This window comes from Hemitrygon akajei, chromosome 5 (assembly GCF_048418815.1).
Source record: "Hemitrygon akajei chromosome 5, sHemAka1.3, whole genome shotgun sequence".
Classification (NCBI taxonomy): domain Eukaryota; kingdom Metazoa; phylum Chordata; class Chondrichthyes; order Myliobatiformes; family Dasyatidae; genus Hemitrygon; species Hemitrygon akajei.
The window spans coordinates 140,301,397-140,319,633 of NC_133128.1; the positions used below are offsets into that span (position 1 = coordinate 140,301,397).

At 40.8% G+C, this 18,237-nt stretch overlaps 1 protein-coding gene across 4 annotated transcripts in view; it reads left to right on the top strand.

Moving 5' to 3' along the window:
• Nucleotides 1-18,237, top strand: part of LOC140728231 (hyccin 2-like) — a 48,336-nt gene that overhangs the window by 18,664 nt on the left and 11,435 nt on the right. For 3 of the 4 annotated variants that reach the window (XM_073046667.1, XM_073046670.1, XM_073046668.1), the window contains exons 5-9: nt 4,049-4,129; nt 7,160-7,275; nt 12,402-12,497; nt 14,290-14,406; nt 15,284-15,371. In XM_073046667.1, the coding sequence (XP_072902768.1) occupies nt 4,049-4,129; nt 7,160-7,275; nt 12,402-12,497; nt 14,290-14,406; nt 15,284-15,371 (498 nt within the window). The remainder of the gene's footprint in view (nt 1-4,048; nt 4,130-7,159; nt 7,276-12,401; nt 12,498-14,289; nt 14,407-15,283; nt 15,372-18,237) is intronic. The other variant, XM_073046669.1, reaches the window with a different exon arrangement.

Below are 18,237 nucleotides of genomic sequence, written 5' to 3' on the forward strand. Positions count from 1 at the left end.
GTCCCAGAACAGATCCCTGAGGCACTCCACTGGTCACCGACCTCCATGCAGAATATGACCCGTCTATAACCACTCTTTGCCTTCTGTGGGCAACCCAGTTCTGGATCCACAAAGCAATGTCCGTCCCCTTGGATCCCATGCCTCCTTACTTTCTCAGTAAGCCTTGAATGGGGTACCTTATCAAATGCCTTGCTGAAATCCATATACACTACATTTATTGCTCTTCCTTCATCAATGTGTTTAGTCACATCCTCAAAAAATTCAGTCAGGCTCGTAAGGCATGACCTGCCTTTGACAAAGCCATGCTGACTATTCCTAATCATATTATGCCTCTCTAAATGTTCAAAAATCCTGCTTGTCAGGATCTCTTCAATCAACTTGCCAACCATTGAAGTAAGACTCGCTGATCTATAATTTCCTGGTCTATCTCTACTCCCTTTCTTGAATAAAGGAACAACATCTGTAACCCTACAATCCTCCGGAACCTCTCCTATCCCCATTTATGATGCAAAGATCATCACCAGAGGCTCAGCAATCTCCTCCCACAGTAGCCTGGAGTACATCTCGTCTGGTCCCAGTGACTTATCCAACTTGATGCTTTCCAAATGCTCTAGCACATCCTCTTCCTTAATATCTACATGCTCAAACTTTTCAGTCTGCTGTAAGTCATCCCTGCAATCGCCAAGATCCTTTTCTGTAGTAAATATTGAAGCAAAGTATTCTTTAAGTACCTCTGTTATCTCCTCTGGTTCCATACACACTTTTCCACTTTCACACTTGATAGGTCCTATTCTCTCACGTCTTATCCTCTTGCTCTTCACATACTTGTAGAATGCCTTGGTGTTTTCCTTAATCCTGTCCACCAAAGCCTTCTCATGGCCCCTTCTGGCTCTCCTAATTTCATTCTTCAGGTCCTTCTTGCTAGCCTTATAATCTTCTAGATCTGTCATTACCAATTTTTAAAAAAATCTTTGTAAACTCTTCTTCTTGACTAGATTTACAAAAGCTTTTGTACTTAACGGTTCCTGTACCCTACCATTCTTTCCCTGTCTCATTGGTCTGTATGTATGCAGAACCCCACGCATATATCCCCTGAACATTTGCCACATTTCTTCTGTATGTTTCCCTGAGAGCATCTGTTTCCAATTTATGCTTCCAAGTTCCTGCCTGATAGCCTCATATTTCCCCTTACTCCAATTAAACGCTGTCCTAACTTGTCTGTTCCTATCCCTCTCCAAAGCTATGGTAAAGGAGATAGAATTGTGATCACTTTCACCTGCCTATCTTCTCTCATTGGGTCTCTTTCTCCACCCCTCCCCCAAACCTTCTTCCTCTTCTCCTATGGTCCACTCTCCACTCCTAACAGATTCCTCCCTCTCCTGCCCTTTATCTTTCCAGCCCACCTAGCTTCACCTATCACCTTCTAGCCATCCTTTCCCCTTCCCCTACCATTTTATTCTGGTGTCTTCCCCCTTTCTTTCAAGTCTGAAAGAAGGGTTTTAGCCTGAAATATCAACTGGTTATTCCCTTGCATAGATGCTACCTGACCTGAGTTCCTCCAGCATTTTGTGTGTGTGTGTGTGTGTGTTGCTTTGGGTAATAGCTGTTTGCTTTGGATAAGAAAGCATCTTGTAAATACACAGCATGTGTAGATAGAGTCCATCCGCCCCAATATAATCTTTCTTGGCAAACAGCAATAGCTTGTTCAGTCAAAAGATCAAAGGTTAAGTTTATTCACCATATACATTTACAAATATTAGGAATTTGTAGTGGTGTGTTGGCATGACGTGCAAAAAACAGAACATTCAACAATTGTCAAAATGGAGAATGATGTAAAAATAAAGTTAGAACTTAAAGTACAGATATGGAATAAAATTTGTGTAATACATAAGACATTGGAACAGATTTGGGCTATTCAGCCCATTGTTTGTTCTGCAAATTATATATAATTTAAATTGCATTATAAAAAGTAGTTTAAAGTGCTGATGGTGTATTGCAGTGACTGAGTTAATAGAAGTAGTGGGGGACCTGATGAGGTAAACTACTTGGGGGAAGAAACTTTTTTAAGATTGAAGATCTCAAACTCTTTCTCAGCTAGAAGTTCATGATAACCCTTCATTCTGTTTTGTTTTGTATTTAAGTAATGTCTTTCACAATCTTGGTGCATTCCAAAACATTTTGTATGCCAAGTAAGTACTCCTGTAGCTGTATATTGAACAGAATGAACTAGACTGATCAATGAAATGTATAGGTTGATTGAGTAAATATTGATCACAAGAGGGGAGATGAGCCTTGCCTTTAAGATTCATCCCTTCAATAGAAAGAACAGGGACTTGTACTGGTCTGGTGAGAAGGTTGGGTTGTGTCACTGAACACCTGGTTTGAGACTAGGTGAGTAGTAGGTATGATCTGGAATAGTGAATACAGAACATTAGAAGAAACTTTGTCATGTGGCATTACAAATACAAAATTGAAACTTTAGCTTCTGATTTAAATTTTAAAAAAACCTCAGGTAAGTGTTTGAAAAGGGAAAGAATCAGTATTACTTTTTCCCCACTCTATCCTCATTCTTAGAATCTTATTTTGCTTCCATCTTCGCATCAACATATTGACCTGGCAGTATATAATTGCCGTGTGAAATCAGGGACCACCCTGCCTGGTGTTGATGCTATGTCAGCCTGTGGCTAACTTGAAGTCACCTGTAGCATTTTTAACATGAATAAAATTAGAAATGTTTTTGGCTCAGACCTGTGGGTCTTGACCTGGAGCTGTGCTCTGTGAGAAATTCTGCCAAGTCTTCAGCTGGCACATTTTAACCAAAATAATGAACTGTTCAGCTCAGTGTTGCCATGCAGTAGGTTTTTAGTTGTAGTATTGTTTGTGTCAGCCTTCCCTGTTCATTTCAGTGAAGTGAATGCAAATCTTCATGTTGAACATCCCTTATCTGAAATACTTGGAGCTGGAAGTGTTTCAGATTTCTGAATTATTTATTTATTTTGGATTTTGGAATACTTGCATGTATGCAATGAGAGAGAGCTTGGGGCTGGAACCCAAGTCGAAAGATCAAATCATTTGCATTACATGTACAGTTTGTGTACAGCTGGTATGGAGCATACAGAGTGATCAGTCCACAGTCGGAACACAGTCTGATGTGATGGAGCTGGGTCCTCTACAGACTGTTTGAGTTGAATGACTGCTATCTACTCATCTACTACCGGGTTCCGGTACTGTGATTGGCTTCATATCTGCTGTTGATTTCAAACAGCCCCGCCCGTTCCACAGCAACTATGATGGCGGGGGGGGGGGTTAGTTTTCTATATTTTAATAATTTTGTGCATGAACAATTGCCTTCAATTTTCCATTCATTGTGATAAATCATTGCTTGTTTCATGATCAGTGGCATTTTTTACTGTGATGCTGACAAATCCATTCTTTCAATACAGGCTCAAGATCTTCATTTTTCACCTTGTGCAGTATTTACCTTTTTTTTCCATTAACTTTTGTTCATTACTTGTGGTCACTCCTCAGAACTGTCTGTGGTGCACACACATCTGCACATCACCAAGGAATTTTCCATTTGTAATGTCATGTCTGTGCTCAAAAAACCTTTGGATTTTGGAAGTTCTCATTTTGGAATTTCAGATAATGGGTACTCAACCTGTACTTTTTATCTCTGTTCTCTGTCCTTCTCTTCCACATCTGTGCTCGTAATCATTCTTTTATTTTCACATTCATTTATTTCTATCCTTCTGTCATTCTCATTTTTTCCTTATAATAGCCTCTGCATGATTCTCTGAAGTATGCCTCCCTTCAGTATGTGCTTTCCTGTTTAAGCTGGCTTGTTTTTGGGGGTGATGGGACACTGGATTGTGCTATTGTGACAGACATGATTAAGCTTTATCAGGTTCACAGCAAGTGGTCAGACTAGATTTGGGATCTGTTCCTATGTCCCAGTCATTTTAAGCCCTCAAGCTTTTATTCAATTTAGTAATAATTAATAATTTTAGTCAAAATGGAAGTTAGTATAATGCACTTTATTTCCTCACAGGAGATAGTGGATAGAGATGGAAACAATAAGGTCCTGTCTTTTACAATCCCGTCACTGTCCAAGCCATCAGTATATCATGAGGTGAGTGCCTTCTTGTGATGCCATCATTCACTTCCTTCATGTTCCTGGAGATCTCAGTGATGTAAAAATTGTGCACTCAATGCCACAGCTTCATGTTTGTTGAGAATTTGGAAACTTGAAATTTCCTCGAAATGAAACAGATGATCTAATCTCCTTGGAAATTGTGTGGCTATGCTTCTGTAACTATGGTATTTGGTATGTAATGATTGGTCTCAGCAAGTCTTGACAAGAGTGAGAAGTCTTTGTTACGATTCATCGCTGTCCAGAGAGCTGATATGGGAAGTTCATGCATGACCAAGTTTCAGGATAAGCCTGGTTGATCCCAGTGGATATTCTCATTATCTGGTTAATTGGAGAGTTGCCATCTCCTGTGTGGAATGTACAGTATCTTCCCATTGACTCGGACTTCAAGGAGTGTGGTTGGTAAGGATGATTGATTTCAAGGAACTACACAAATTCTGGGGGTTCGCAGGAAGTGTACTATTGGCCAAAATGCAGATGGAGAAGGCTAATATTTCTGCTATCCAATGAAATTGTAGCTGACTCCATATATTGCTTCTGCCCTGGTGTTTGTTTAATGAGAACACTTAAATCTTCAATTAAATAATTTACTCAGCAGTTAAGATTTTCTTTACTAACAATATGCTTCAGGCTGTGCTGTACGATCTGAGGACAATCCATTTAGCCCTTTTAGGTCATAGTTCCTTTTCAAAACCTCAGGATATCCTTGCAAACCTCACAGTTCTAAGTATTTTGTTATCTGCAGCTACTGATACAAGGCTAGGTGGCAATGCAGAAAGGTTTCAAAGGTATTTGAACTAGTAAGTGAATAGGAAGGATTTAGTAGATGGAATATAATGTGGAAAGTTATAAGGTCAACAACTTTAGTAGAAAGTCATGACAAATTGAAAGTTGCTGATAGTCAGAAGGATCCCTGTGTTTGTGTGTTAATTGCAGAAAGGTACCATGTAGGTACATAAGTAATTGGAAAGATGAGCAGTATTTTGCTCTTCATTAAAAGAGGATGTGGATACAATAATTTAACTGTCTTATTTCCATTATATGGGATCTTGGTAAGATTGCATCTAGAAAAGAGTGTCCATCTGGTGTCCCCACTAAAGGAAGGACTTGTGATTAGAGGGAGTGTGGTAAAGGTTATTCAGATTCATGACAAACCCACAATTCCAGGAATCAGAAATAAGCAAATTTGGTATGTAGTCTCAAGAATGGAAGGTTAAAACATACAGAACTCTTGAGGGGTTTGGCAGAGTAGATGTGAGTTTTCCCTGCTGGGGCATGGGGACCAGGATCCGAGATGAGAGGGAAATTGTCATCCATAATTATGCAATTCTGTACTGAAGGGCTGGAGAGGCTCAGTTGCTGATTAGATTAGAGATCAATGGATTTTTCAATATTAAGGGACCTGGATCAGTACCAGAAAGTGGCACCAAGTTGAATGATGAGTTGTGTCATGGCAGTATAGGTATCTGAGGCCAAATCTTCTTTTCCTGCTTTTGTTTCTTATCTACTGCTTTTATGCAGAATTATCTGTTTCTGGTTTATGTTTTGATACAATATAAATGATTGCTAATAAATCTTAAAATTTGTACAACTGTTACACCCTCACACCGTACTTCAGAAGTTGTATTCAAGATTACTCTAGACATCTGAGCATCATAATATATAGGCTAAGACTTCAGTGCAAAATTGAGTAGGTGCTGGGCTATTTCAGATGAAGCGTTAACATTCACAAAGAAAATCCCATGGCAGTATTTTTAAGAGAAGCAGTAGATTTACCCTTGGTATTCTGTTCCTAGCCTGTTAATGGAACCTTAACAGTACAGTAACCGTGCAGTGTTTTATTGATTTTAAGGTCTTGTAATTGTGTTGGGATCAAGGAGTGCCTCCTATCCAATGAGTACCTTTCTCTTCAAAGGCACTATATAATTTATTAACGTTTGCTAAGCCCATTGCTTTTATAATAAGAAACAAAACACATTAACTAGACACATCATTTATTTGCCCAGTGACCTAGGACAATAGATAAGGACCTGCATACCTGCCACTGCTGGGAAGAGTTGCATCACCAGTCGGCTACTGTGCTTCAACCACGTAGATGCCACGGCCAAGAAAGCGCACTGGCAGGTCCACTTTCTCCAGAGGCTATGAAATTCGACATGTCCTTGTTGACCCTCGCCAATTATCAATGCATCCAGAGAAACCATCCTATCTGGATGCATCACAGCTTGTTATGGCAGCTGCTGTGCCTGAGATTGCAAGAAACTGCTGTGTTGTGGCAACAGCAGTTGCCATTCTGCAACTTCTGCAGTTCTCACTGCCTCATAAAACACCCAGCATCATCATAGATCTTTTCCATCCCAAACATTTTTGCTTCTCCCACTTCCCATCAGGCAGAAGATACAAAAGCACAATCACCAGGCTTAAGGGCAGCTTCTGTCCCACTTAAAAGGCTGTTGAATGGTCCATTTGTTCAATAGATGGACTCCTGACCTTAGAATCCTTGCATTGCACATTACTGCTTGTTCTGCACTTTCTGTAATACTTTAAAGTGCATTCTGATATTGCTTCTCTCTTGTACCATCTAGAAGGGGATATTCGCTAATAACCATATATAACCATATAACAATAAATTGAGGGGGAATAACTTTAAGGTGCTTGGAGGAAAGTTAGGAGGAGGATGTCAGGGGTAGGTTTTTACAGATAGTGGTAGGTGTGTGGAACGTGCTTCCAGGAGTGGTAGGTGCATTAGAGACATTAATGAAACTCTTAGATAGGCAGATGGATGAAATAGAAAATGGAGCACTGTATGGGAGGGAAGGGTTAGATTGATCTTGAGGTAATTTAAATGGTTGACACCACATTGTGGGCTGATGTACTGTTCTAACTCTATTAACATTTAACTTTACAGATTAAAGAAAAAAAACGACATTCTGTTTCTTGAACTGCCCGTACTGGCCTAGTAAGTCAATCTACAATCTTTCTGAATGTTTTTTACTTGTGTTAATTCAGCCTTCAAGCATAGGCTCCATGGCCCTGACTGAAGGAGCACTTAGTCAGCATGACCTAATCCGAGTGGTGTATAGTGACCTTCACCCACAGAGGGAGAACTTTACTGCACAGAACAGGTAAGTGAGGCACATCGTGAACTATGCTTGTGGCTCTGTGACATGATAGGGATAATGTGGATTTAGTTTGAGTATTTTTACGTTTCAACCTTCATGATATTTTTCAGTGTAATATATACTAAATATATCTCCGTTCAGGCTGTGCTGTCTTGCATTGCAAGTGACACTCGCCTCTCCCCATAGCTCTGACTGCATTTTTCAGCTACCTGTTGTTGTTCCACATGCTGTTCAGTTTCTGCCCTGCCCTCTCCACCTTTTGCTGCTCAGGCCATTTATCTCTCAACTCTATAATAAGTGCTGCCATTGATTTATCTAGCCATATCAGTTATTTATCACTTAAGTAAGAGAAATCCATGTTAAATAATTGTGATTATGGTATCTGATACGGATGTTCACTGCTTCATGATGCTGAGATCCACAAGCTAAGCCAGTGGTTTTCAACCGATAGGCCCAAGTAGATCCAAGGAGCCTGTATGCGTAGTGATTAGGGTGAGGTGAGGTACTGAATGTGGATGGAAGATCCTTTATTTTAATTTTTGCATTAGCGACTTTATACTGTTTGTGTGGGGAGCATCTGTGTTGGAGAGCAACAGGCCCGATACCAGGCAGCTCTCTTAGTTTGGCCTTTGCCACTCTGTGCTGGATAAGGCAGAGACTTTTCACGGATAGTTCGGGGAGCCACATTGTGCTTGTAACAAAAGGGAACACTTTATTTTACTTAATTGGCCACTTCGACTTCCAGTCGAGTACATTGTTTGAACTTATTACCAGAGAGAGAGCAATGGTGGGGGCAAGTGAAGAATTGTGGAAGGAAGGTGGAGAAGATGTAGAGGCTTAATGTCCGGTATCTAGCTCTGCCATCTCAGAGAACTGATGATAAAATAGTGAGTTGAATTGTTTTTTTAAAATATTGCAGTTGACATTTTGTTTTATTTTGAACATGGCATCTTGTCAATTGACTTGAGGCCCATTCACAATGGATTGATGCTCATTTCTGAACCAGTTTTTTTTGGGGGGAGGGGGGTCACTCCTGGTTAGTTGGTTTATTCAATGTTGCAAAGTGTATGAATGGAAAAAGATGAGCAGGTGAACAAACATGTCGATGCTATGATGAATGTGAAAGTGGGGGGGTGGGTTTACAAATATTTGCAATGCAGCAGGCTGATTTTACTGGGTGGAGCCCACCACCTGTACTCAATACAGATTCTGTATTCGGTTGCCCTTCACTGGAGCTGGCACTAGGCAAAACTTGCTGACTAAGGGCATTCTGGACCTAACGGCAAGACCTTCCATCTGAGGTTCTCGTGTGATATACTCTTAAACTGTAGCTGTGTGATGACCAGTATTGTGGGAGCACCTCGACACCACTGCAGTAGCCTAAAACATGAGAGTGGATACAAGCTGATCTATTTTCTTTTCATTTCCGAAGTTAAAGACTTAAGTTGTGTAGCCAGTTCAGCTAGCTTCATGCCAGGCTTGCATTAGGGGAGATGCAGATATGGTTACAACAGAATAGATCTTGCCCCTCATCCAGAGATGCTTCAGGTTTGTAGAGTCTTGTGCAACAAACTGGATGGTAGTTTGCCTCCCAGGTGCCAGGGTCCAGGATGTTTCAGATCGATTCCAAGATATCCTGCGGTGGGAGGGAGAACAGCCAGAGGTCGTGGTACATATTGGTACCAATGACATAGGTAGGAGAAGGGAAGATGTCCTGAAAAAAGACTACAGGGAGTTAGGAAGGAAGTTGAGAAGCAGGACTGCAAAGGTAGTAACATCGGGATTACTGCCTGTGCCACATGACAGTGAGAAAGGAATAGGATGAGTTGGAGGATAAATACGTGGCTGACAGATTGGAGCAGGGGGCAGGGATTCTGGATCATTGGGACCTCTTGGGGCAGATGTGACCTGTACAAGAAGGACGGGTTGCTCTTGAATCCCAAGGGGACCAATATCCTGGCAGGGAGGTTTGCTAAGGCTACTGGGGAGAGTTTAAACTAGAATTGTTGGGGGGGGGGGTGGGTGGGAACTGAACTGAAGAGACTAGGGATCAGGAGGTTGGCTTACAGATAGAGAAAGCTTGTAGACAGTGCGAGAGGGAGGATAGGCAGGTGATAGAGAAGGGACGCGCTCAGACCGAAGGTTTGAGATGTGTCTACTTTAACGCAAGGAGTGTTGTGAACAAAGCAGATGAGCTTAGAGTGTGGATCAGTACTTGGAAATATGATGTGGTGGCCATTACATAGACTTGGATGGCTCAGGGACAGGAATGGTTCCTTCAAGTGCTAGGTTTTAGATGTTTCAGAAGGACAGGGAGGGAGGCAAAAAAGGTGGGGGGGCGTGGCACTGTTGATCAGAGATAGTGTCATGGCTGCAGAAAAGGATGTGAAAAAAGAGGGATTGTCTATGGAGTCTCTGTGGGTGGAGGTTAGGAACAGGAGGGGGGTCAATAACATTACTGGGTGTTTTTTTAATATATAGGCTGCCCAATAGTAACAGAGATATTGAGGAGCAGATGGGGAAACAGATTCCTGGAAAGGTGTAATAATAACAGAGTTGTCATGATGAGAGATTTTAATTTCCCAAATATCAATTGGCATCTCCCTAGAGCAAGGGGTTTAGATGGGGTGGAGTTTGTTAGGTGTGTTCAGGAAGGTTTCTTTACACAATATGTAGATAAGCCTACAAGAGGAGAAGCTGTACTTGATTTGGTATTGGGAAATGAACCTAGTCAGGTGTCAGATCTTTCAGTGGGAGAGCATTTTGGAGATAGTGATCATAATTCTATCTCCTTTACAATAGCATTGGAGGGAGATAGGAACAGACGAGTTAGAAAAGTGTTTAGTTGGAGTAAGGGAAATTATGAAGCTATCAGGCAGGAAATTGGAAGCTTAAATTGGAAACAGATGTTCTCAGAGAAAAGTATGGAAGAAATGTGGCAAATATTCAGGGGATATTTGTGTGGAGTTCTGTATAGGGAGGTTCCAGTGAGACAGGGAAGTTATGGTAGGGTACAGGAACCATGGTGTACAAAGGCTGTAATAAATCTAGTCAAGAAGAAAAGAAAAGCTTACAAAAGGTTCAGGGAGCTTGGTAATGTTAGAGACTAGAAGATTATGCTACTAGGAAGGAGCTTAAGGAAATTAGGAGAGCCAGAAGGGGCAATGAGAAGGCCTTGGCGGGCAGAATTAAGGAAAGTATGTGAAGCAAGTATGTGAAGAGCAAGAGAATAAGACATGAAAGAATAGGACCTATCAAGTGTGACAGTGGGAAAGTGTGTATGGAACCGGAGGAAATAGCAGCGGTACTTAACGAATACTTCAGTATTCACTATGGAAAAGGATCTTAGTGATTGTAGGGATGACTTACAGAGGACTGAAAAGCTTGAGCATGTAGATATTAAGAAAGAGTATGTGCTGGAGCTTTTGGAAAACATCAAGTTGGATAAGTTGCTGGGACCGGGTGAGATGTACCCCAGGGTACTGTGGGAGGTGAGGGAGGAGATTTCTCAGCCTTTGGCGATGATCTTTGTATCATCAATGGGGATGGGAGAGGTTCCGGAGGATTGGAGGGTTGCGGATGTTGTTGTGTTTTTTTTTCAAGAAAGGGAGTAGAGATACCCCAGGAAATTATAGACCAGTGAGTTGATGGAGAAGATCCTGAGAAGCAGGATTTATGAACATTTAGAGAGGCATAATATGATTAGGAGTAGTCAGCATGGCTTTGTCAAGGTCAGGTTGTGCCTTACGAGCCTGATTGAATTTTTTGAGGATGTGACTAAACTCATTGATCAATGAAGAGCAGTAGATGTAATGTATATGGATTTCAGCAAAGCATTTGATAAGGTACCCCATGCAAGGCTTATTGAGAAAGTAAGGAGGCATGGGATCCAAGGGGACATTGCTTTGTGGGTCCAGAACTGGCTTGCCCACAGAAGGCAGAGTGGTTGTAGACGGGTCATATTCTGCATGGAGGTCGGTCACCAGTGGTGTGCCTCAGAGATCTGTTCTGGGACTCTTACTCTTTCTGATTTTTGTAAATGACCTGGTTGAGGAAGCGGAGGGATGGGTTAGTAATTTTGCTGATGACACGAAGGTTTGGAGTGTTGTGGATAGTGTTGAGTGCTGTCAGAGGGTGCAACGAGACATTGATAGGATGCAAAACTGGGCTGAGTAGTGACAGATGGAGTTCAACCCAGATAAATGTGAAGTGGTTCGTTTTGGTAGGTCAAGTATGATAGCAGAATATAGTATTAATGGTAAGACTCTTGGCAGTGCAGAGGATCAGAGGGATCTTGGCGTCCGAGCCCGTAGGACACTCAAAGTAGCGCAGTTTGACTCTGTGGTTAAGAATGCGTAAGGTGTATTGGCCTTCGTCAATCGTGGAATTGAGTTTAGGAGCTGAGAGGTAATGTTGCAGCTGGTCAGACCCCACTTGGAGTACTATGCTCGGTTCTGGTCCCCTCACTACAAGAAGGATGTGGAAGCCATAGAAAGGGTGCAAAGGAGACTTACAAGGATGTTGCCTGGATTGGGGAGCATGCCCTGTGAGAATAGGTTGAGTGAACTTGGCTTTCTCTCCTTGGAGAGATGGAGGATGAGAGGTGACCTGATAGATGTGTACAAGATGATGAGAGGCTTTGATCATGTGGATAGTCAGAGGCTTTTTCCCCAGGGCTGTAACGGTTGCCACAAGAGGACACGGGTTTAAGGTGCTGAGGAGTAGGTTCAGAGGAGATGCCAGGAGTAAGTTTTTACTCAGTGGTGAGTGTGTAGAATGGGCTGCCGGCAACAGTGGTGGAGGCGGATACAATAGGGTCTTTTAAGAGGCTTTTACAGAGGTACATGGAGCTTAGTAAAATAGAGGGCCTTAGGTAAGCCTAGTAGTTTCTAAGGTAGGGACGTGTACGGCACAACTTTGTGGGCAGAAGGGCCTGTATTGTGCTGTAGGTTTTCTATGTTTCTGACTGCTGATGGAGATGGTGATGGAATGGCATTCATTGAAAAGTGAGACAAGGTTCAAGAACGTTCTCACCTTGTACACGCCAGCATTTTTGTATTTGTAGCCTGAAGTAGATTGTATTGAAATATGCATGTTTCACGATACGTGTGTGTGTGTGTGTTTTCCAGGTTTGAAGTGCTAAGTTTCCTTATGTTGTGCTATAATTCTGCAGTGGTCTGCATGCCTAAATCCTCCTACCGCTCCCTCTGCAGTGTGTGCTCAAGGTAAGCATTGCCACAACTGTAACCTCTAATTTGTTCCACAAGTATTAGTTTGTAAGATTCCTTTTAAGTTCTCATTATTTGAGAGACTGCTGTGTAACAATGATGGTGGGGGAGGGAGCCGAGGACGGGATGCACTGGAATGAAAAAATGTGAGCTGTGCACAATTGAGGTGCTGGGTAGATGGAGGCATTGGACTCGGTGAGATACAGACCTGTGCACTGGTGGAATATTGGTATGTGATAGCTGGAAGATGTGTCCCAATGCATTCACAAGTGTAACTCTGTGCATTGGACAACATACACAAAAAATTCAGATGCAGGAACTGAGTAAGTGGACCAGTTATTTTTTTTTTTAAACCTTGAGTATTATTGTGGAAAAGAATCCAGAGACAAATCACAGCTGTGACTGCAGGATGTGGGGTTGTGTCCAAATGTTTGGTTATTGTATTGAACTTTGTGTCTATAAACAGAAGTTACAGAAAGTGCCTCTGATCTCTTAGTTGGCTGTTTGGTGTTTGAACGGAAAATAGTTTACACATAATTAAATCCAAAGCTTTGGGTGTTCCAAAATACTTCAAGCCAAGTGAAGTTGTATGAGACGTTGGTGAGGCCTAATTTAGAGTATTGTGTGCAGTTTTGGTTACCTACCTACAGGAGAGATGTAAACAAAGTTGGAAGAATACAGAGAAAATTTACAAGGATGTTGCCAGGTCTGGAGGACCTGAGGTATAAGGAAAGATGAACAGATTAGGACTGTTTTCCTTTGAACATAGAAGATTGAGAGGAGATTTGATTCTAGGTATACATAATTGAGGGGTGTAGATAGGGTTAATGGAAGCAGGCTTTTTCCACTGAGGTTGGGTGGGAATACAACTTGGGTTAATGGTGAAAAGTTTAAGGGGAACATCAAGAGAAACTTCAGTAGGAGGGTTGTGAGTGTGGAATGAGCTGCCAGCAGAAGTGATGCATATGAGCTTGATTACAACGTTTAAGAGAAGTTTAGATAGGTACATGGATAACGACTATAGAGGGCAATGGTCCTGGTGCAAGCTGATGTGAGTAGGCAGTTCAAATGGCTTTGACATGGACTAGATGGGCCAAGGGGCTTGTTTCTGTGATGTATTTTTCTGTCACTCTAAATACTTGCTGCTATTGTAATTTCAGAAATGCAGCAGCTAATTTGTTTATAGCAAGCTCTACGAACATCAGACTAGTTTTATTATGATATAAATATTAGCTTGGATCTTGTGGATAATTCCATGCTGTTCATAATTTGTCTCCCCCAGAGATAACATGGGCTCTAGTTGCATGTCTCTTTTAAGTCTCTATCTCCCAAATTCGGACATGTGGTAGCCACCAAGTCACAGCTGCCTAGCTCTGGGCCCTTTTTTAAAAATCTTTTTTCTTTTTGGTCAGATTAAAATGATTCAGAGTGGTTGGTTCTCTCAGTGATATGTGGGAGGAAATGTAAGGTGGAATGATTAAGAAGGCACTTGAAAGCTATATTTGAAAGGGTCCACGAGACAAGGCACAGAAGGGAAAAGATCAATGAGTGATGGGACAGAGTGAAAGATGGATGATGTAAGAGAAGTGGAGATCAATGTGGGTTGTGTAGAACAAGGTATGTACTGTATAAATTGTACAGAAAGTGGCACTGAAATGAAAGATCAACTGTGATTTTGTGTCAAATAGCTTATTCCTGTTCCTATTTATTAAATTATTATTAAATAAACACAAATTGGAAATCTGAATAAGGTGCTGTTTACTAATGCCTGGCTGGTCTCACCCAACAGGTTATGCATTTCTGGGTTTCCACGACAACGGCAGAAGATGTGGAATGAGACTTGTGGTCGGGTAATGCTGGATCCAGAGTTTATGGTGCAGATGTTGACAGCTGTTTATCATACCATGTAAGGAAATAAGGGTAGAACCAGTCCTGTCACGAACTATCTGCTTGCTTTCTTCTGTAATTGCCATCGCAATATGTTTTTACACTCTTCTTTCCTTTGGCATTGTGGATGTTTGAAACAATTTTCCACGTTCCTACCTCCAATATAATTAAAGTCACTTCATAAATACATTCTCTCAATGTCCACGAAATTCTTAAAAAAAAAAACACTCCTCCATTACCTAACCCACTCCACCTGTGGGTCCCAACCCTTCCTTCATGGTGTACGTTGTGGAGCTATTGCCCTTGGAGTGCCCCAAGAATCTATTTTGAACGTGCTCCTGTTTCTTAAATGCATGCTGTTTGTTCAAAGGTTTATTTTTTTGTCTGCATGTACAGTATAACTCTGATGTTCGTCTTCTACAGATAGTCATGAAATACGAGGGGGGAAAAACATGGGAGTTGTTGTAAGAAAAGACATCAACTACCCACCCCCACATGGAAAAAAGAAATAAAATTCGTGAACCCCAACCCCCTCCCTGACAAAAAAGAACAATGACAATAGCATCAAACCTCCAACCCCCTCTCACACAAAACCCATCACCCACACAGGAAAAACACCAACAAGGACATCAGACCCCAAATCCCAAACCCCTTGCACAAAAAGTAACGTATTTTTCACCCACTAATTGGTGACAGCATACATATAAAAGAATTTTGCATCCACCTGCATTCTGGTAACCTCTAGCATAGACTTGTAATGTATTTTAACTTGGTGATTTCCAAATTCCTGGGCTTGTATGTATTTGATGACATAGGATGGGGAAATGGAATCTAAGTGGAATTTGAGCTGAGCCACTAGATGTGTTCTTGAGTGTTTCCTCTGTTATTTTCCACAGATACAACGGAGAGTGGGAGATGGGCCAGGAAGCACTGGAGGACCTCTTGTATAGGGCACAGTTAGAACTGTACTCTCAACCGCTGTTGGTAAACTATTTCCTTCCACAGTTGTCTATGTCTGTGTCTAACAGTGTGAGCCCTTCATCCCAACAAATGGCTCAGTACTTGTCTGGTGCTCTGGTGCAGTCTATCTTAAACTGTTCGTGGACATGAATGCAATGCTACAATTAATTGCTTTTCTCAATACCTTGCAGTTAAGAATCATGTGTGTCCATGGGTCTGGGGTCATGAATAGACTAGACCAGGAGCACTGATGGATTTTGTTCCTTGAAGGATATTAGTGAATCAGAAGTTTAGTAAAGTAGAATTTAACTTGCCATGATTGAGATTAGCTTTTATGTTCCCCATTTCTGTACAATTACTTGAACTTAAATTTTCCTGCTGTCTTGGTGGGATTCAAACTATTGCCTCTAGATCAGTAATGCTGAGCTCTGTCAGTTTAGTAACTTAGCCAAAACTTAATGGGCAGAACAACTACACAATGCTCTGCAGGCTTGTCTGTCACATGAATGCCAATACCAATTTAAAGGGGAACTATAGAAAATTGATTGTTTATAAAGAATATATTTTTGTTACAATGTACAAACCCCATTTCCAGAAAAGTTGGGATATTTTCCAAACTGCAATAAAAACAAAAACCTGTGATGTGTTAATTCACGTGAACCTTTACTTAACTGACAAAAGTACAAAGAAAAGATTTTCAATAGTTTTACTGACCAACTTAATTGTATTTTGTAAATATACACAAATTTAGAATTTGATGGCTGCAACACACTCAACAAAAGTTGGGACAGAGGCATGTTTACCATTGTGTTACATCACCTTTCCTTTTAATAACACTTTTTAATCATTTTGGAACTGAGGATACTAATTGTAGCAGATTTGCAATTGGAAATTTTGTCCATTTTTGCTTGATATAAGACTTCAGCTGCTCAACAGTCCGTGGTCTCCGTTGTCTGATTCTCCTCTTCATGATGTGCCGTACATTTTCAATAGGAAATAGATCTGGACTGGCAGCCAGCCAGTCAAGCACACGCAGTCTGTGTCTACAAAGCCACGCTGTTATAGCCCGTGCAGAATGTGGTCTGGCATTGTCCTGCTGAAATAAACATGGACGTCTCGGGAAGAGACGTTGCCTTGATGGCAACATATGTCTCTCTAATATCCTAATATACGCCTCAGAGTCAATGGTACCTTCACATACATGCAACTCACCCATGCTGTGGGCACTGATGCACCCCATACCATCACAGATGCTGGCTTTTGCACCTTTCGCTGATAACACTCAGGATGGTCGTTTTCATCTTTGGCACGGAGAACTCGACGCCCGTTTTTTCCGAAAACTAGCTGAAATGTGGACTCATCTGACCACAGCATACGGTTCCACAGTCTTTCAGTCCATCTGAGACGAGCTCGGGCCCAGAGAACTCACCAGCATTTCTGCATAGAGTTGATGTATGAGTTCTGCATAGAGTTCCTCCTTGCGTAATACAGTTTCAAGTTGCATTTCTGGATGCAGCGACGGACTGTGTTAAGTGACAATGGTTTTCCGAAGTACTCCTGAGCCCAGGTGGCTGTAATTGTCACAGTAGCATGGCAGTTTCTTAGGCAGTGCCGCCTGAGGGCTCGAAGATCACGCGCATTCAACAGTGGTTTCTGACCTTGCCCTTTACGCACTGAGATGTCTCTGAATTCTCTGAATCTTTTCACAATATTATGTACTGTAGATGTTGAAAGACCTAAATTCTCTGCAATCTTGTGTTGGGAAATGTTCCTTTTGAACTGACTAACAATTCTCTCGTGAATTTTGGCACAAGGGGGTGAGCCACGACCCATCCTTGCTTGCAAAGACTGAGCCTTTGATGGATGCTACTTTTATACCCAGTCATGATACCTCACCTGCTACCAATTAGCCTGCTTAATGTGGAGTCTTCCAAACTGGTGTTACTTGAATATTCTGTGCACTTTTCAATCTTATTTTAACTCTCCCAACTTTTGTTGAGTGTGTTTGCAGCCATCAAATTCTAAATTTGTGTATATTTACAAAATACAATTAAGTTGGTCAGTAAAACTATTGAAAATCTTTTCTTTGTACTTTTGTCAGTTAAATAAGGGTGAATTAACATATCACAGATTTTGAACGGGATAAAATATTTAGGTATTAGAGTTGATAATGATGTTAAAAATTTATATAAACAAAACTATTTGCCATTATTTTTTAAAAAAGAGGATCTTGATAAATGGATGATGTTACCAATAACATTAATAGGTAGAGTTAATGCTGTAAAAATGAATATATTTCCTAGATTGCAATATTTATTTCAAAATTTACCAATACAATTACCTCAGAAGTTTTTTCAAGAGCTGAATAAATATGTAAGGAAATTTCTTTGGAAAGTTAAGATGTCAAGAATATCATTGGAAAAATTGACATGTAAATTTGATTTGGGGGGGGTTACAACTTCCAAATTTTAAGAATTATTATAAAGCAAATCAACTTAGATTTATTGCGTCTTTTTTTGGTGAAGAAAAATCGGCATGGATTAAAATAGAATTAGATAAGATAGGAGAAAATATACCAGAGGATTTTATATATAAATGGGAATCCAAATGGATACGGGAAAAAAAAGAATCTCCTATATTAAGACACTTGATTGATTTATGGAATAAGGTAAATATGGACGATGAGATAAAGAAATCTTTATTAGCAAAAAGAACTTTAATTCAAAATAGGCTTATTCCTTTTACAATGGATAATAAACTTTTACATAATTGGTTCCAAAAGGGGATTAAATATATAGGTGATTGTTTTGAAGGAGGTATATTGATGTCATTAGATCAATTAAAAAATAAATATAAAATATCAAATAATACTCTTTTTTTGTTATTTTCA